The sequence below is a fragment of the Seriola lalandi genome, unplaced genomic scaffold (genome assembly GCF_002814215.2).
Source record: "Seriola lalandi dorsalis isolate HSWRI2012SDOR001 ecotype SW California unplaced genomic scaffold, Sedor1 jcf7180002054563, whole genome shotgun sequence".
Lineage (NCBI taxonomy): Eukaryota > Metazoa > Chordata > Actinopteri > Carangiformes > Carangidae > Seriola > Seriola lalandi.
In genome coordinates, this window is record NW_019525116.1 from 1,531,922 (window position 1) to 1,552,980 (window position 21,059).

Below are 21,059 nucleotides of genomic sequence, written 5' to 3' on the forward strand. Positions count from 1 at the left end.
ATGGTTCCAATCACAGACCTACTGTGGCTCAGACCCCGCCGCCCCCTCCTTCAAATCTTTCACTTTCCGTGCTCCTTCATATCTGCCTTTCATCCCCTATTTCAGCCAAAGTCTTGGCTTCACCTTTTCATCTCATTTTGAATGTCTCAGTCTGTTCTTCACTCTTCCTTTTTTGTTGAATATCTCCAACACTTTCCCCTCTTTCTTTCGCTCTCTCTCTCTCACACACACACACACACACACACGCACGCACAATTTAAAAAGAAAAGAGTAATGGTGCCAACTACCAGTAGCTGGTCTTATTGTGCTTGGGTACGCAGCAGGCGGATGACTGGACCAGTTCAGTATGCCGCTGTCTGGATGCATTACACTGAACACAACAGGTCATTCTCATGCTGACATCATCGCTCAATAGCGAATTAGTACATTAAAAAGGAAACTTGGGGCGTAATTAAGAAGAAAAAAAGTTTCACCAAACATTTTCTCTTGTCTTCAGCTTTATTGAAGAACAACACTTTCAAGTAAGTCTCAGCTTTCAGCTCTACAATTACATGATCATTAGTAGTGGTCATTGTAGACGACAACAATCCGAGTCACAAGGTAATGCTCAGACGAGGACCCCTAAGGCCAGTGTGTAGTGTAGGCTGCTTCACATTAAAATCTCCAGAGAAAAACAAAACAGATCATAACAACAAATTGCATTGCATTAAGAGACAAAACAAAAGGAGACGGAAAGGGGAAGGAACATAAAGCCACACTGGCAAGTCATTCAAAGGAAAAAAAAAAACAAAACAAAACTGGCAAGTCATTTGATTGAAAAGGTTTCCAGTCATTTTTAACAACTACACAAATTCTGTCATCTTTGTAATACTGAGATTCAACCCAATCTATATCATTGTACACCTAGGATCGAACGTGAAAATAAAGATTTAAGAGGAACAAAAGTGGGACAAATAGTTGTGGAAGTACCATGTGTAACCTTGAGAAGACCAGCACAATATAATGTTTATGTACCAATTTTAATGCAGCTTTGCTCCTAATGTTCCCAAAAGATCAACTCGACCTCGGATCAGCACATTGAGATGATTCGTATGTACCCATCTGATATATATATATATATATTTATTATATAATATAATGAACGTTGGCCTCCCCAAAGAAACAAAGGCAATTGGGTTGTTCTCACCCGATACATTACTCAGTACAGAATACAGATCATGGCCTTACAATAGCAGCTTTATCAAATTCATCAACCATTAATTCATTCTGTTGATTTTCCAAACAGCCCCAGGGTGTTGAGATACAGCACAAATATCGGGTCTTGAAATATATTCTGTAGAAAATCCTGAAAGTACAAAAACTCAGTCCAACAGTTTGTCTAAACTATAAGTCTAAACTCAAAGACATCCAAGAAGAAGCACACGATGCCGCTACAAGAAGTGTGTCAGCATCACTGCTCAGCCAGTCCCAGTAAAATCTCCTCCCACTGTAGTCATATTCCTTTTTTTAGTTTCTTGACTGAACAATATTACAGTTTTAATTCTACAGCTATTCACAGTTTTGAAGGCCGGAGAAATGAGATGTTAGCCTTCCCATCACCTACCTGTATATCTTAAAGAGCTTATGACAAAAATATAGTTCGATTTCCACTGCAAGCTCGTCTTAATGCCGCTAAATGACCCATCACAACATTCACCGAGACTTAGCCCTGTGTTCAGGAGAGCACAAAATAATCAACACAAAACACGCTCCCCGAGAGGGATCAGCTTTGGATTATAATACTTGGCCGGATTAATCGTTGTGCAGGCAGATTATAAAAATATATACATAGAGTATACGTATGGGACAGAGGGGAGATAATCACTGGATATTACATTAGAAAGATCATGCTAATCCAAATCTGACTGCATCACATCCACCGTTTGTGTAAAGGCACGAGTTACTGCAGCCCCTCCTCTGTGGTGACAGACAGAAATACAGGAGATCACTGAGTTATTGCTCCACAGGGAGTGTGCTTTATAGTTCCACAGTGACAACAGTGAAAACACCACCGGACATTCTCAGACTATTATAACTACTGATGTAACTACAGATACCAGGACTTAAAGGGGAACTCCACCGATTTTACACATCGAAGTTTCTTCACAGGTGTTGGGGTGGACTATAGGTGCACTATATATATATATATGCATATATATATGTGTATATATATATATATATATATATATATATATATATATATATATATTGTAAAGCCTTTTGTGGCTCCAAAAAGGAGCTGTGCAAAGTTTGATAAATTGCCTCAAGTGATGTCACTTGAGTCGGCGTCAGTTGTGGCTGAAAACTGGAAGTTTGAAAATGGAAAAACATCTGGGGGTGGTTGAGTTGGAAAGAAATGAGTTCTGCTCCTCCTCTCTGCTTGAGGCTAAAGGCTTGCGACTACGTGTTAGCTGCTGCTAGCATAACACACCCAAATCTGCAACAGTGGTGGATGTGTTGCACTCTGGAAAATGTAGGCACTGGGTTTTAAAAAGGAAGATAAATGTGTGGAAAAAAAAAAAAAAAAAAAAAAAAAAAAAGACCATAGGTTCACCTGTTGGTAATAATCATTTTCAATTTGCGCCAGATGGTGCCAACTGTCAGTCGCTATTATGCTTAGCTGAGGTGGAAAAGTTGGTGCATTGATAAAAGAAAAATGCTACAGAGTGCCATGACTTACATGAAGCGTGTGACTGCAACATCACTCGAGCTTCTGCTTCATTGAGACTAAATATCGTGTCACATGAAACCGTCAGACGTGCGTGAAGCAGAGGAGAGGAGACTGTGACCTTCGTCAAATTAGTACATGTGAAAAACAGAAAATGCCACATTTCCATCACGACGTTTTCTGAATTGTTTTCCTGTTGTTTGACGTTTTTAATCATGTTATCTTGTTGCGTCCTCTTCTTCTGTAGTGATTTAATGGCCTGACTGTAGAATTCGCACATTCATTAGCATTTTCTTACAGATTTTTTTTTTTTTTTTTTTTAATTTGGTTGGAATTTGTTCTACATATGGATGGAGCCCTGGCTATGGTCTCTTGTTCTACTGCATCGATTTTTATCCTTGAAACAAACAAAAAAAAAACAACAATTTAGTGCAATGCTAATTCGGTGGTTTTTAAGCAAAAAGGAAACAAATGAAAATGTAAGTGGAGTACAAACTTACAATTTGTAGATTTAATTTCCAATGATCCACTTCTAGTGTGTTTGTGTGGCTAAAGTCAAATCTGAAACATCCTCTTGTGTTTCTGTCTGTCGTGATATCAGCTGTGTAGTTATTAGTGTCTGCTAACAGAGGACTGTACAACGAGAAGAATAAATGAATTTGTAAAAAAAAAAAATCAAAAAAATCAAGTAATGCCGCCTGTTACACACAGAATGTGGTAAGGATTAGTGAATTAGACGGACAGTATGCAAAAAGGTGCCTGCACACTTACTGTATGTGTCTATACTGTTGAGACATGCAGGGAGAGGAGAAAGGAATCAAAAACACATGCATTCAGTTCAGTATGCTCCGAGAGGAGGAAACATTAACTGTTTTGGAAGACAAACCCTTTTCAGCATTAGATTAATGCAATTAGTATTTAGATGTTATTCATCTATTTTAACTATTCACTAAGGCATCACAGAAATATGTCAATCTTACCATGCTTTATAGTGAGGATCTATAGTTTACGCAAAAAAAAAAAAAAAAAAACCCAAACAAACAAACATGCAGATTGCCACATTGCTTCCAACAGCATATTGTTGTCACAGATTAGTACAGCCAAATAAGTTTGATCGTTAATAGAGAGAATTTGGAAAAATGTTATGTTGCTAACATTCAGCAGAAGGAAGAGCACCATGTCGGCGTTTTAGAGGGGCACCATATACAGTGTACGGTTTGCATGCTATGCTTTACTATGCATGTGCAAACTTGTGTATGATCCCCTCCTCTATTAGGTTCTCAAGTCACTGAGAACAGAGGAGATAAGTGGAAGGTGGCCTATCCAAGCCTCCCGGGGTTGTTTCTCTAACAAAAGGTTCACCGACTGGACAGTCGAGAGGGAAAGGTGATGCCGCGGCGTTTCTTGGGATAAGCTCTGAAGACAGTTAGCAGAGAGGGAGAAGCCCCTCTGAACCAGTGATATCACAAAAGGTAACTTTTTTTTTTTTTTTTAAATAGGCTACGTACAGTACAGTACAAACAAAAACAAAAATGTTGATTAACTCATGAGGAAGGGACTGACGAAGTCTCTGTAAGGCAGGGGGAGAGGTAGAACCAAATCAAATGTTCGAGCTGGACAGAGGAGCTCTATCCAGTGAGGCAGAGGGTTGCAACAGATGTAATGTGAGTTAGACATGTTACTGTGACTGCTAAGGACTTGAGGCTGTGTAAAATAATAAAAAGGGAACACAGCACAGTGATGCCAACACGATGAATACTGAAAAGGCAAAAGTCCTCCTGTGAAAAGCTAAGGGTGTTAGAGAGTTTGTCTTTCTCTCTCCTGCATGCATATTCTCAGGGTTTTTTTTTTTATTTTATTTTTTTTAATATAATCCAAATTATAAGGAGGTTGGAGGGGCATGGCTGGTGATATAGGCAGGCGCCACTTGTTACAAGGAGGCCACAGCAGGTGATACTGTAGAAGAGGCATTATGGTGTTTTTCTGTCTCTTTTGGAGAGGTCTGATGAGTAGTAAGACAAGAGCCCTATAGATTCACAATCACTGTATGGGTCTGATGGGAGAGCTCTTCACTCTGCAGGCCTCGTCTCTTCGAGTATGGACGGAGTATGAACAACAGAAGAGGCCTCCAGTCGTTGAGATGGTTGTCGTGTGAAGGGGCGAAGCTTTGTTAAACTTTGTGATCTTATTCCTCCAATATTATTGCTTTCCTGTCTTTCACAGGCACTTCAGAGGATTGGGCTTTGGCTGAAGTTGAGCGTGAGGGGAGACGAGAGGGATGATGGTAGTGATGAAAGAGGCGAGTGACAGACGGAGTTAAAAGTGTGCTTGTGAGCTCTATCTTGTCGTCTGCGACCAAAAGCTGTCACCCAGCAGGATACTAATCTGTCAGCGAAAACACTGAGGGCTGCAAAGGCTGGTGCTTGAGTGAGACAAGTCTCCTCGTCCTGTGTCGGGGTCACCTGAGGACTCTTAGCCCGGTCCACTAGCCGACTACAATGAGATCAAGGGCTAACTCTGGGGATACAAGGGCGGGGGTGGGAAGGACGCTGAGGCTATAGCCAAAGGGAGAGGCTGTGAGGTTCCTGGGTGTCCAGCCTCTCTCCCTGCTTATGTCTGTGTCTACACATCCTTGACTCTACATCTCTTTTAGTCTGTGTGGTTGTTGACATACTTCCTGTCTGAGGAAGACGATGCCTCTGCTCCTTCCTTAACTTTCCTTCCTCCTCTCCCTGTCAGGACTTTGTAGCAGCCACGGGCGATCTTGTACATCCAGATAGTGTTCAAGATATCCAAGGCAATGCAGGAGGAGATCCAGGCCACCTGGGCGCCCAAACCCAGCCGCTCAAAGTCTGGGGTGCCGAAGGTGGCGAATACACTGGCCCAGTAAGATGGCATGACGGCAATTCGCACAAGGAAGAACACCACCGCCATGGCAACACCGTTTGACACCACCATCCGGTGTGAGCGGGGGTACTTCAATACCTCAAAGAACCACCTGGAGGGAAAAGGTGATTGAGAAAAATGTCAGGGTGAAACATGTCAGCCCAATGTTATGAAAATGAATCCTAGTGGATTATTCACGAGCAGGGCTGACTCACCTTTGGTTCACAAACGGCGTGGATAACTCTGAAATGAGACGAAAGTTGGCAAAGTAGGGAAGCACACCACGAGTCTGCAGTGACCAAACACACACAAACAAAGCACAACACATGAACAACTCACGGTTAGATTACCATTTCAGTTCCTACACTCTGGGTCTAGAGGAGTGACTCACCAGCACGTATCCATATGCATAGAGCGCCGCCAAGTGGTGACAGACAAAAAAGCTGTCCCCCATTGTGCTCCAGTTACAAGCTAGCAGCACGAGGTCTGGAGAGCAGAGAGGAGAGGTTTATCACACAGCTGGCAAAGTGAAATGTCTGTTTGACTAGCTGGAGTATCATGTACATAACTGCCTTTTAAAGGCAAAGACCAACAACTGCACCGGTGCCGACTCCCAGAACAAGACGGGTTAAATTTTTATAATTGTGTTGTTTTATTTGAGACAATGTAAAAAGACATTTAAAGCTGAAGAATGTCAAATTAAATCTAAATTGTGGTCATAACCCTGAGTTTCTAAAACCGTCTGAGTTAAGTGTAGAGGGGTAGATAATGAAAAGGACTTTCTGACTCATATTGTTTCCTTTGACATATTAAACAATGTCTTTTCTTTGATCAGTGCATCTGCTAATCTAATCTTAGATTGCTCAACCTCTGTTATCCATGACAACGGATTAAATCCAAAATGACAAACACTGCATTGGTGGTAATAATCACGTTACTTCATGCAGCAGCAAATGCACCAGAAGCAGAACATTTGTAGAAGACTAAAGATATTTATGGCTAAAAATATCATAAAACTGCGAATCATAGACCCTGGATGAAAAACACTTTCTCCTACAGTTTCATTTGAGGGAGTGAATAAAGTTTTTTATTAATGCACCTGTAAACCTTTATAAAAGACACCTTTGATGGCTACTGATTTAATCTAAAATGAGCAGCTTTGCCTTTGTGTTTGTAACTATAATCAAATTACTTCAGAATCAAAGTCGTTTTCCTTTGTGTGTTTAAAACATATTAAAAAAAAGACAAAGACTGACGGAAGCAAAAAACAAAAGCAGCTCACCATAAAGAAGGTAACCACAGGTTATGGCTACATTGAGTTTGACCAGACTTGGGTCACCCCTGTGGAACAAAGAACAGAGTGTAAAGGTAGTTTCCACACGGCTGTAACTCTACCACCCTGAAGGTAAACAATCCAGGATGGGGAAGCTGCTAAATATTGTGGGAAAACTCAAACTATGTGCTCTTCTGATCAATAATCTACTTCTGCAAAGAGAACATGATGCAAAACTAATTAACGTAACGACGTTAACACATTCATCATGAATCGCGTAAAAAGGTCACTCAAGGTTGATTGGCTAACACTGATGAGCTTGCTGTGATACCCTCGTACATGGATAGGTGTTGATTAAAAAGAACGGCGTGCTGACGAGGCTGGAGTCAGTCGAGTTGTGAATCTGTAACACGACAAAACGGCAGCGAATATTGATGTCATCGACTCTTTGATTCCCTCCTTCGACAAATCATCTGAATAAACAGTAGCTGGGTGCAGCCCACAGACCAATGACCTGTTCTCGTGACTGTCTGGTGTCTTTGCAAATAACATCTGTTCAAAATAACAATGAAGACGTCTCTGCTTCAATAGACATCTGATCCTGGTATCAGCCACGAGGATCATATAGCAAATGACTGGCCGACTGCGTCTGTAACAGAACCCCACAACACACATACTGTACAAACACACACACACACACACACACACCTACTGTACGATGGCTCACCTTACGCACTAGATGACCCCCCCCACCCCCCCGAGTTCACCACTGTCAAAATTTATCCTGCAGATTTCACCTGAGATTGTTCATTATCACATTATCTGCATTAAGCAAAAAGCACTTTGACTGAATACATGAGGAATATGAATCATATGCTTATTGTATTTTTGTGCATATGTGGCACAAATTTGTTTATGTCACTTAAAAATAAAAAAACTTTCAGGAACAATCAGGAACTTCTCATCAGCTTAGTTAATGAAGCATTGTGTTTCTCTCTCTGATTATTTATCTAATCTAATGTCTGAGCGACAAGAGAGTGCTCCCCCTGTTAACTGATCAGTCGTATCACTTTACCACTGCACTTAAGACAGAAATGCAGCGAGCGGCACGTGGAGCCTTGGATCAGACCCAACCTAAGTGACAGTGTGATAGTCAGAGAGTCTGCGAGTCGCAGAGTCCAAAATCTTCTTGGATGATCACATCAGTGTGATCCAGCTTCAGTTAATTAAATGTAAAGTAAACCCAAGCTCCTCTCTGCATGTGCAGTTAACCGACTGGTATTTTTGGCCAAGAAAATGATCTGCAGCTTTTTCACACAGTAAACTTTTCTAATTGTGCTGGAGTCATGTCAGTCGAGAAGCACTTGCAGGAACATTAAATACTTTCCTTTCAGGTGCAAACACAAGTCTTGTCTGGTCCACACCTGTTTGTCTTCATACAAGTCTGCTTTTCATCACAGCAGGAAAAACACAGGATTATAATGTCTTAATCTGAATGAAAGAGTTTAAATAAGCTGCCAAAATTTACTATGATAAAAATATAAAAGTAAAAATTTTACATAAAGTTAATATTCAGTTAATTGAATCAGTTTCATGAGCATCACGACTTCCCACTTGAGAGGGACAACACTTTTGTTTTTCTATTTAATTTGACACGACAACTTTCAGTATTGTCATATTCCGACATCTTTATCTTAGTCTTTAGTCTTTATGCAAGTGGAACGTCCTTGTGTTGCACATGAAAGTGTAACATCACTTGTAATAATGTATTTGTCTCAGTCATGGACTGCTTTGCTTTAAGGCTCCTTTATACTGTGCGATTTCTGGCTGTGAGACGAAAGTTAACGGTCATGACAGAAACGTGATAAAGTCTTTGGGGGCGGTGAGACGCCGCCGTCGACAGCTGATCCGGAGCTTTGAAGACCAAAAGAGCCTCTGGCAAAATGTCACCTTATGTGTTACATAAAACATTTCCACCAGGTTGACCTCAACTCAACACCACCCTGAAATGTGGTCCCCCATTCACCTCCCACCACCCTGCACATGTCAAGTTCAAGTCTAGATAAGCCAATCATGAAATGCGGCAGGGGCATGGCGGTCAGACACGCTGCTTGTTAACTGAATAGATTATGATAACGGCCGAGGCGGCTCTGCCAGCCAGAGCGGCACTCTGAAAGAGCCTGAGCAGCGGCCCAACACAATGCAGGTTTCTAACAGTCTGGCTCTGGCCACTCCAGCCATACTGAGAGCAGCGGGGAGAACAATGCCGCTGTGTGACAGGTCTTAGTGATGCTGTAATACAATCAGATTGACTGGAGAATTAATGCTTGCGCCACTCCGGTGTTGCAACGAGATGAGCTTTAAGGCATTAAGAGACTGCTGGGGATCAGCTAGGTGCTGCTGGGTAAAGTGAGAAATTTAACAAGAGAAGTGAAGAAATAAAGTTAAAGTCGAAACATTACCACAGAGCGAGAGAGAGAGAGAGATAAACGCTTATCAGCTTTTCCTATTAAATTCTGTTCAAAAAAAAAAAAAAAAAGTGCATAAAGACAAAGACTACAGACACTAAGCACCTGAACACTCAGCAGATGAAGATTGGTAGCAAGAGGAGGGAGGGAACCCCTCTTGAACCCCCCCCCTCCTTTTTTTCTCCCCCGTTTCGCCCCATCAGCGATGCAGGCCGGGGCCGACACAGAGACAATAAGAGCAAGGGAGGTGTGCTGCATTGATTCGACAGCCCAAGATGTGCGGTGCTGCTACAATGGAGAGCTAGAGGCTGGAGGAGGCTCATGGAGGGCTATTGGTGGTATTGGTGGTGAGGGAGGGTGGGGGGTCCTCATGAAGAGAGAGGCAGAAGGAGGGGGCAGAAGACTAGGCTGCTGTTGTTTGCTATGAAAAGGAGCCTTGTTGGCTGGATTTCTAGTCCGTCTGCTAGAGAACCAGAGAGGAAGCGAAACAGAGGAAACGGGGAAAGAGAGATAGAAGAAAAAGCAGAAGAGGAAGGAGGAAGGAGTGATGAAAGATTAGTGAGACAGGAGAGAAAGACAGAGAGCTGGAGAGATATGTTTTTAAAAAAAAGGGCCGATTAAAACATTGGAAAGGAGAAAGAAATTGGGAGGAGAAATTACCATTTCTCTCTTTTAGGATTCATTGATGCAAATAACAGAGTCAGCAGAAGCAGAGCAGGTGAAACACAGAGACAGAGAGGAGACAGAAAAGACAATAATCAAAGGCTAAATCCACTGAATCTACAGCTCTCTGGAGACTCCACTGACAAGTTAGATCCACTCTCTCTCCTTCCCTCTTTTCATTCTGATGAAGAGAACGCCATCGTCATCTCTCCAAAAAGGTATTAACTGCCATCCCTGATGATCCTTCACTGCTCCTCTCCTTCCATCTTCATCCCTTCATCTGTTTCCTCTCTCCCTTGTGAGCTAGTTGTCTGAAAAGGCAGCTGTGAGAAGGCAGGTTTCTCCTAAAAGCACCTAAAGCATTCACGCTACTTCTTTTTCTTAGCCCGGCAGAATGCCGAGGCTCGGCGTGTCAGGATTTTTGCCTTTTCCATCGAGTAAACCGCATCATTTCTTATTTGTTTACGAGGGTTTATGGGGTGGTATTCATTTCATTTGCATGTCACAGATTCTCTTGTTTCATTATATTACAAAGTTGTTGGATATTTTGCTGATGAATTTTGTTTCTGTTCCTCTTACCAGACGGGGTTGGCGTTGACCGCGTCATCGAACCACAGGATGTACAGACAGAACAAACCCACAATCAGAGCGTGCACAGTCGACACCAACCTGAGGATGGACACAAACGCACAAGATCAGATAATAATAAACATGAGGCTAAGAGGAGTTTACAGGCAGGAAGTGTAACAAATGGGTAACGGAGTGCATACGTCTCTGCTGTCTTGCTTACGTGTCTGTTCATTCTTGTATACAGTATAAAATAAAATCTACGTTGTCCCGTGTCCACATGAGTGTGACTTCTCTTTTAATCAGGCCTGATACAGCATAACCGCTGATCTCTGGAGTGTCTCTTCAGCGGCCCAGATAACTACTCCAGAGGTCCAGTGGCTCTTATCTCTCCTCTCCCAGAAACACAGTTTCTCCACTGTCACAGTGCAGCCTCTGGGGCACAGTGAACCCTGTCCACAGGCAGCTGCTGCTGGCCTGAGCCCGGGCCAAGACCGGCTCTACAGATGGGCCAGTGTATGAGTGGATGAGTTCACTATTTTTGCTGAATCAAAGTCAAGTGTCTGAGGGTCAAGGTCCATCTCGCCAAAAACAAACGTGGGGTCAATTTTGTCAGGATGTCATGACTTTGCAGCGTTACACAACAACAGTATTCTAGGGAAGCGTGTCTCAGTAGAGCTATGATGCAATTTCAATTCAGATTCAAATGTCATGTAATCATTTTGAATACTTGTCATTCAGGTGTCAAAGAAACTTCCACTGAAGTGTCTGTGTGTATTTTCAGATATATTAAATGTGATATCTCATTTAGCTGTATTTAGCCTCAACACCCAAAAGACTAAGTAGTCACATTCTTTGACTTTGATCCTCTAAAATCCTGTGAGATTCCTCTGACGTCTGTTAAAAAATATGATTGATTTAGTTTTGAATGGTAAACTGTGTTCAAACCCTGTAGCATGGTCATGAACATTAGCAGAGTTTCCGTGCAGTGTTTTATGACAAAGGTGATCCACCGTGCCTAAAACAAACAAAACCTCTGCAAACACCAAAAAAATATAAAATTCATACACATAGATCAGCTCACATCAAGGAAAGAAGAATAGAGCCGTAATCTCACACAGCATATGAGATATATTTAACAAGGTGGCTTCAGTTTTGTTTTGCCTACATCTACTGATCATATAAGATGTGTCAGGGTCTGTGTGGCTTATGGCCTCAGCTAGACACATGTGTTTTTTTTAACAAACTCAACTATGTATTATAACTACGTATATACAGTATTCTGTGTCACATCTGTTTCTGCGAACACACAAGATCAAATGAATAAGCATGATAGCAGGAAGTGTAACGACTGGTTAATCATTAAAATAGGGAGTGCGCATGTCTCTGTTGTCTTGCTACGTGTCTGTTCAATGCTTGCATACAATATAAAATTACATCTACGTTGTCCACATGAGTGTGACTTCTATTCCATCAGGCTTGATACAGCATGACCGCTGATCTCTGGAGTAGTTATCTGGGCCGCTGAAGAGATACTCCAGAGGTCCAGTGGCTCTTATCTCTCCTCTACCAGAAACACAGTTCCTCCACTGTCACAGTGCAGCCTCTGGGGCACAGTGAACCCTGTCCACAGGCAGCAGCTGCTGGCCTGAGCCCGGGCCAAGACCGGCTCTACAGATGGGCCAGTGTATGAGTGGATGAGTCCACTATTTCTGCTGAATCAGAGTCAAGTGTCCAAGAATGGAACAGACATGGAGGACCTTGGCTAAGACAAGTTGGTAAAACTCAGAGTCCAAATCGCTGCAGGCCACGTCGTGAATCTATTTATAATCTCAAAAACGAAAGGAGCTGCAGTTTAAAAGAAGAAGACTGACAATAAAGGAAACACACGAGATGAACACGCGACTCTGCTCTTTCTTTGGAAACGCTGTCTCCCTCCCGTACTTGCACTTAAGTCTTGGTTACATAAACAGCACACTGACACACTGAGAGCAGGCTGTTATGCAACAGTAGACCACTCTAAAGTGAAGCATCAGTGCCTGGCATTTGACTTGTTTCAGATTCTTCGGTCAATACTCTCTGTGCTTTCGATCATACACAGACAGGCTAATGTAAACTATGGTTGTATGAATCACAGATTATCTGTGAGCACAAGAAAAAAAAGGGGCAAAGGGAAAAAGGGGGAGCGACAAAACAACAGCCAGTAACAGTCAGTGAAAAATGTTATGCAACGACAAATGACTGCCCTCTGAACTTCTACCCCTGAGGTTCCTGTTTGAAACTTAAAACCTCTCTGTGCTCCACCAGCCATTCATATCACAACTGTAGTTGTGTGGAATTAATGATGAGTCGGCCCGAGGTGCATCAGGGTCCATCTCAAGAGAGCTGCATCATCAAATGATGCATCATGACTTTGCAATGTTACACAACAACAGTATTCGAGGAAAACATGTCTCAGTAGACCTATGATGCAATTTCACTTCAGATTCAAATGTCATGTGAACATTTGGAATATTTTTCATTCAAGTGTCAAAGAAACCGTAAATACAAAACAACCTAGTGAAACACACAACTTCCACTGAAGTGTGTGTACTTTCAGATATATATTAAATGTGATATCTCATTTAGCTGCACAGCCTCAACACCCAAAAGACTAAGTAGGAACATTCTTCGACTTTGACTCCCTAAAATCCTGTGAGATTCTTCCGACATCCGTTAAAAACATAATTGCTTTAGCTCAGAGTGGTACACTCTGTTCAAACCCCGTAACCCCTGTGAATATTAATGAAGTTTCCTACAGTGTTTTACAGCAAAGGCGGGCCACCTCGCCTAAATCAAAGAAGAAAAAATTCACTTTTGTTGAAATAAAACTGCAAACTTCTAGGAGAGAAGAATAGAGCCATAATCTCACACATATTTAATGAAGGTGGCTTCAGTTTTGTTTTTCCAACATCTATAACATAACATATTTGATGTGTCAGGGTCTGAGTGGCATACGGCCTCAGCTAGACATCTTGACATATGTGAGTAACGCAGTGTTTTTTTTAACAATCTCAACTAGGTATCAGCATACAGTATTCTGTGTCACATCTGTTCCCACATGACATAAGGTATATGAGATGGGTGGCAGCTCCACATATGGTGAGTTTGAAAATCATGGATTTTAAAAACGTATGTCCCGGTTGCTGAATGTCTGTCAAGCATCACAACAAAACTTTTAATGGGGAGAACTAATATTTTCCCCACTACTTTCTTGTCCAGAATTAGACCAGATCAGGACTGTGCTTATGTCTATACAGTAAAAACGAAAATGAGGTAAAAAAAAAAGGTCTTAATTAGTGAGATTTAGAAGAGCTGATTGCTGAATTTTGTTATCTTGAGACAGCGGCGGACTAGCAGTTCTCACAGCAAGAAAGCAAATGTACGTATTAGATTTTTCAGACTAAGGTTCATTTGATAACGAGGGACCCTATCTTTAGTGTGATACACCCCTCACATAAAAACATGATAACCTTTCACATGGTACCAAGATCAAACTGCCACAGTGCTGGTCTATTTAAAAAAAAAAAAGGCCTGTTTATAGAGAGGGAGTGGCGACTTCCTGTGACACACCTGGAGTTCCACTCGGTCAGTTTGGTGGGAGGCAGCCGTCCATAACCTGGTGTGAGGGCGTAGGAGAGCCGCGGGCTGGCCACTGAGAAGAGTAGCTGGAAACCCACGAAGCTGCCAGCTACCACGGTCAACTCTCTCGTCTCCATCACTCACCTAAACACAGCAGGGAGGGAGACGGGAAGGGAGGGGTGTGGGCAGAGAGAAACACAGAGAGGGTGATACACATGGACAGGTTCAGCGGATGACTGTCAGTCATCCTGGGCAGCGCCAGAAGAGAAACTGAGGTGGCGGCGGTGGTGAGAGGGTGAAGCGGCACCCTGTGTGGTTCATCCAGTCCACAAAGAAAGGAAAAGAGACAGAAGGGAAAAAAAAAATACGCTGAAGACATGGGCTGTCTGATGCAAGTAACATGAGAGCTTTAGACAGGCAGGGCAGTCCACAGAGGGGAAGAGAGGATGAAAAGCACAGAAGAGGCACTAGAGTTAAGGGCAACAGAGGGAAAAACACAGAGTGGCAGAGACAGAAAAAAAAAAAAGTTAGTGGGTTCTGTGAATACAGTACGTAGCACAGCGTTTAGATTTGGAATAAAAGGTCTCTATTATTATGCATATTTTGCAAGGGGATTACAGTGAGTTGTTTAGGACACACCAAAAATCCCTGAGAAGAAAACAAAGGCTGAGCGAGGGAAGAAAAGAGGATTGTCAAGATGAAGCAACTGGCTCAGTTCATGAGACAGAGGCTGTGGAAGACTGTGTTACAAGTTTTTAGTTTGTATTTTACTTCATAAATGCACTTTATTATTTCATAATTTATGTTTAAATCGTCGGTGTACTAGAACTTATTGTTTCCTTATTGCTCACACTTTGATTTATCAAACAGATTTAAGTGTTGTATTAGTAGCATTAGCAAAAGGAGTTTAAGTGTTGGACCAACAACAACTTAAACTTATGTAAGAAAACGCAGACGGAGGATGTAGATGTGCAAGCTACTGGCTGTAAACACATGCAAATACACAGTGTACAAACTAATTGAAGAGATGTGTTTACACTCATGCGGGTCAACAAACTAGAAGCCTTGTGTCTTCACATCAGAGGTGAGTAGAGATGACCTTAAACGGCATCCAGTTTGCAAAAGCAGGAAAATCAGTTCGTTCAATTTGTCTTTTTCCAGGCATGGTTAAATTAGGAAAGTGGAGAAATGTAATCTTTGAGTCAATTAAGTTGTTTTTTCCATTCACTTTAGATTTACGTTACAGCTCAAACTGTAATCTTTTTGGCTTTCCAGAATTGCTTACATTCAGGAACAAAAAATTCAGACTCTGTTTTGAGCCACCGGATGTCTCAGGGTCGGGCCAAATCATCAACAACTTGCTGACTCTTGCCTGGCCTCGACCTCTAGACAGACAAAATAAATGGCAAGCACTGTAGTCCTCGTAATTCATAGTCCTAAACTTGAATGAGGAGTAGAGTTTATGACATGGTTAGCAGCTTGCTAGTGTTCCACAAAAATTTTCATCTGGCTTTGTTTGTCAGCTTTCACCTTCTCAAATCACAAAAGCTGGTACAACTGCAATTGCAGCAAAAAATGTCCACGTATCAATATCCAAATAAGAGCCCTTATTAATCTGTAAGAACCTGAGAACACAAAAGGTCACTAAAGTGCATCCTCATCATGACCTCTCATCTGTTCTTGAGCAACATCAGCTATTGCCACACCACTGTATCTCTGCTGGTCTGGACTCTGGCCTGAAAAATGCACTCTAATTCTGATTAAACCATAGAAATTATGCAAGCTATCTAAAACCACTTATTCCAGGAGAGCTGATGATTAGGATTGTGCAAGGTAAAGATTACTTCTGACTGGCAGAGACACAGGTAAGAACCTATTATAATGCTTTATAATAATAATATTTCCTGAAGGCATTGTGATTGCAAAGCAACCTATATAGTTGAGCCACTGGGCATCACATGACACTTAAGGCACGTAGCCCACGTTAAGTTCTATTTTTGCTCTAAAAATGTCCACTGTTATACATGCAAACTGTACCATAAAACACAAGGAAACGAAGCACAAGAACAAGCTGTTGAAGAAAACAAAGCACCTCAAGACAAAGTACCGAAAGCAAAACCCATCAATCTCTGCTCAGAGCCACCAGAGGCAATCTTCAAGCACTGCAAAATGGATCAAAATAGATAGGATCCCTGGCAGTCTGGAAATAGACGTTAAGAAGTGCAACTCCTACTCCACTGAGCTTCCCAATGCCCCTATTCTCTAGAAACTGGCAAGTTCAACAGGGGAGCTGAGGCGGCATTTTGTTCTTGGAGGAGCCACACCGCCCTGAGAGCCTCTTATTGTCCCCAACAGCAGCAGCAGCAGCAGCAGCAGCTATGCACATTCCTGGGTCACGTTGATCATATGCAGCATGTGCCTGAATAATTCATTGGCGTTCTTCACCTGGCAGGCTGGTTCACACTGCCCCATGGGAAGAGGCAGCACACAGAGGCTCCTTCACTGCGGTTGACAGCCCGGACAGGAGAGGTGCTCTGCCGTCCACGTTTGACCTTGTTCCGCTGCACTATCCTGCTGCTGTCAGCAAAGCATGACCCCTTGACATATCGACCAAACATAAATAATAGCGGTTCAATTTCCCCTGTTCCTCTGGAAATCTAAACCGGCCCCTGTCTACCGCATTGCTACACCAGACCAATGGGTCTGACTCGCTCTGTGGCAGCCCTGAAGACACAATCCTTGGCCAGCCTGATCTTTACAAATCTCTGCAGGCAGGTTCAATCGCGGCATGAATACTGATAAATAACTGAAGCTTATTGCCATTTTAAAGCTGACAGAAATCTTCCCGATTGGCCTACAGACTCTAGCAATAAAACAACAATAAACTCTCTCCTCTGTGATTCAGAGCATTGTGCACACTGCACACAGCGACTGGCCTGTGCAAATTCAAAGTAAAGGGTGTATGCAACTAGCAGCAACTGACTACCTTTACTTGATAAGTCCAACGAGCTTTGCAGTAGGTGCAAATGCATAACAAAAGCGTTGCAGACAGTTACTGGTGACTACTGGAGAGGAACGTCTCAGATGCCATTATTATCGGGCCACATTATCACAATACAATGCAGCTTTACCACACAAGACAAGCAGGTGTTGAACGAGTGGTAACAAGCAGCCGAGCCGGCGGCCAAGTCTCAGCCCTATGAATTTTCCTGGAGCAAAGTTGTTGACTAAAACAGTTGAGGAGTGCTACGTATGCTGTTAGTGCTGCAGCCACAGGGAGACAGCAGGAGAGAGCCACAGAGCTGTTGCAGTCAGGAGGTTTGTACGGTTAAAAAAAAAACAAAAAAAACCATCTCAATTGTGTTAAAGATAAAAATAAAAATACAGCATACGCATTATGGTTGATGTGGTGGAAGGATTAGGTAGCGCTCTGTTACCTGCTATCCGTCGCATAGGTCTGTGTAGGCGGATAAACCTCCGTTTAGCCACCGTCTTCTCCACTTTCTTACAACTTGACGTTAGCTAGCAAGTCGGCTACACCGATACAGCCCGCTGGCTCTCCCTGTGCGACCCCGGGAAAGAGAGAAGAAAAAGCCGCCTCTGCTACGCGAACAAAGCCGTGTCCGAACAACCATTACAGCCCGGAGGAAGATGGCTCTTCTTTACGGGGTTTGTTTCCTCGATACCATGTGTTTTTACTTAACAGCCCGATTGAAAAGTTTTTTCCCCCCGTTTTATTTTAGCGTTGACAGTAAGGACCCGAGTGGTGACGTCGACACGCACCCACCTCCTCGTGCACACGCCCCCACGGCACAGGCTACACCCACGAGGAACAAAGGCCACAGTGCTGTATAATTGATGATAACATGCACCAAGATAGATAATGGAGACTTAAGGGACTGTATTAATGTCTTTGCATGTTACAAATCACCACTTAACGTTATAACTAATCGTTTTGCTTTAGGTTTTACAATTCTGAATTTAATGATCCAGCATCCCGGGTGTCCGTTCATTTCCAAACAATATCAAAATCTATTACCACTATAAGCCAGCCTTACCACTGTAAGCAAGTGTTTGGTCTGTTTCCTAAGTCTAATGAATTTTCTGGTAACCATTGGCTGCCTTGTGAAGGTTGATAAATATGAATTCTGAAACTGTACCAAACACCTTCAAAACTATTTTGAAAAAGTAGAGCTGAAAGATTAGTCAATTAATCAATAAGTCAATTGGCAGAAAATTATTACTATTTACTATTTTACTATTTTGATGATCAGTCATTCTCCAAGCGCAAATGTCAAACATTCTCTATCATCTTCTCCTACGAGAGGATTTGGTGCTTTTCTCTGTTTTATATCGCTGTGAACTGAGTATTTCTGAGGTTTGGAGCATTGAATAGATAAAACAAGTGAGCTCAAGATGTCAAGTGGGGCTCTTACAAATACACTGGTGTGGTCCTTTAAATAAAAAGTGAAATGTAGTCACTGTTTAACAGGTGAGACGGAGATGCACTTCCTCCGAAAATGTAAATCATTAAATGAAATATGGAACATTTACTTTAACCGTTTCAGTTCTGTAATTCCTAAACGACATTTCAAAATTAAAAAAATACTCATAGGAGAAGGAGACAGGGCATATCTCACTGCCTAAGATACATCAACATGCCATAACCTGAGGGCCAGTGAATGACCTAGACGCACACACACATGCATGCAAATAATATGTAATATATATTTAATATATACATGTACATCGATCTTTCATGCCAATAAAGTACTTGTGAATTTGAATTTGAATTTGAAACGTGAGAATTTGGCCAGAGAATTATAGTATGATAAGGAAGGCATTATCTTTTGTCTTGGCTTGCAGGGCAGAGATTGAGATATGACTCAATCTAGTTTATACCAGCATGCTGCACAGGTGACAAGGAAACACCTTTAGCCACCAATAGACTGTGGAATGTGAGAGGAAATGGACACACCTTGGGCGAAAAACATGAATTCATGTGGAACGAGTAACCTTCACACCATTAGAGCAAATGAATCAACTGTAGATCCTGATAGTCTATGCTACATTGTCAGTTCTGACGTGGGGTCATTTTCAGCCTGCTAATGAGTTTTTATTCTTTAGTCTGGAGTGGGTTGTCGTTTGTCATGGCAACTGTCTAACTTCTTTGTCTGTCATTTTCCAGAATGACACGTTGAGTCAAGGTTGTCTATCTGGTTCCACCACACACACACACACACACACACACACACACACACACACACACACACACACACACACACACACACATACTGAGAAATGTTCTTCTCATACTCACATACTGGCTTGTAGCCTTGGGCTTACATTGTGTGGCAATAAAAGCTCTGTGGGCAAAATCAAACTAGGCCTACATAAGGTAATATATAGTTATAAAGGTATACGTTTCATTGAATTGCTTTGAAAATTAATAATTCTGTTTGGGTTAATGAGTTCATATGAGTGGATCGTACCCTCTATTAAAGAAGTGAGTGAGTCAGAAACAAGCATGGAGTCAGAGACATTTTGAAAGATGGATTGCACATTGCCCAGCAGAGTATTAGGGACAGATATATGGAGGTAGTAATACTCACTCAACGTACAATCTCATGGAACCGAAGAAAGGAACATACTGTAGGAGACATCTTAGGCTTTATGGTTCGGTTACAACCAGAGAGCACAATTAAATTAGATTGTAGCTACAATCTAATACAAATTTAAAGAGAATTAGATTTTACTGTGAAAATTCAAATTTGTTCAGTATTTCCTTCCCGGTCTAGCAGAGAGGAAATAAAGGGAAGAGCGACTGACTGAGCGAGTGAGTGAGAAAGCACACAGAAATGGATAAATGATATTTGTGTCGACTGAAAGAGTGTGTCGAGACAGGATGAATCTAATCCCTTCTCTAACAATGAAGAGCCTCACAGATTTACTAAACATCGGCTTCTAATTAAAGCAGATCAGATGCCAATAATAGGAGTGGCACAGTGAAATAAAGAGGTACAGTGAAAATGATGCATTCAAATGATATCAGATAACATGTCAGGAGCCAGCAGGTAAACAGCGGTTGATGTGCTGTCGTTTAGTTTCTCTGGTGCAGTAGGTTGTAAAGTGTCTGGACGTTGGTCTGTAATTTAAATGAAAAATATATCATGTTTTAATTAGGGTGAACTGGCCCTTTAAAAAAAGGCTATTTAAGTTTTTTCAGCTGCTGAACATGGTTTCTCGCCGGGAGTGGGTGGTGGTGATTGACACTTGAAAGAGCTTCAGCGATCGTTATCTTTATAATACAACAGGTTATAATACGCCCTCTTCAGGGCAGATTGGAACAGTGGGTTGTTATGGGAAAGTTAGGAGACAGGCTGGAACAGGCCAGGGCTAGCTGGTTAGCGTGCTAACTTCAGAAGAGGAAAAGAAGTGATAAAAACAACAGTTAACATTGGCGTTGCTTTCCACAGCTGGAGACAGCTCTTGGCAAGTAAAGGCATAAACGTTTGATGCTGAATGTTGCTGCTAACGTTGGCTATGTAGAAATAGCAAAAATAACTCCTGTAAAGTCCAAATGTCAATGGAGTAGTTTGACATGTTAGCACCCAGTGGGTGATTAGCTTACCTTAACACACAGTCCAGAAACAGGGACAGAAAGCTAGGCTAGCTCTGTCCAAAGATAACAAAACACACCTACCAACACCTGTAAGTTAATATTTCACTTGTTTGATTCATTAGTGATTCAGTCTTTGTGCTAAGCTAAGCTATCTACACAATAGTATGGCTATTAGTATGGCTGTTTATATGATAGACATAGTTAAATGAATATACAGTATATCCATCCCAAAGCCTGTTGGTAAAGGTTCAT

The 21,059-nt window shown here is 42.0% G+C and overlaps 1 protein-coding gene across 2 annotated transcripts; it reads right to left on the reverse strand.

Annotated features, from left to right (window-relative positions):
• Window positions 1-479: 479 nt before the first annotated feature.
• tlcd4b (TLC domain containing 4b) lies at window positions 480-17,943 on the reverse strand. Of its 2 annotated transcripts, none has more exons than XM_023416321.2 (7): window positions 17,623-17,943; window positions 14,177-14,329; window positions 10,577-10,666; window positions 6,876-6,934; window positions 5,985-6,079; window positions 5,809-5,882; window positions 480-5,705 (listed from the first exon to the last, which is right to left on the reverse strand). In XM_023416321.2, exons 2-7 carry the CDS (start codon window positions 14,320-14,322, stop codon window positions 5,357-5,359), a joined length of 813 nt encoding a protein of 270 aa, XP_023272089.1. In that variant the 5' UTR covers window positions 14,323-14,329; window positions 17,623-17,943; the 3' UTR covers window positions 480-5,356. The 2 variants fall into 2 exon arrangements, with proteins under 2 accessions (XP_023272089.1, XP_087032778.1); XM_087176652.1 differs by lacking the exon at window positions 17,623-17,943 and adding an exon at window positions 16,631-17,523.
• Window positions 17,944-21,059: the final 3,116 nt, after the last annotated feature.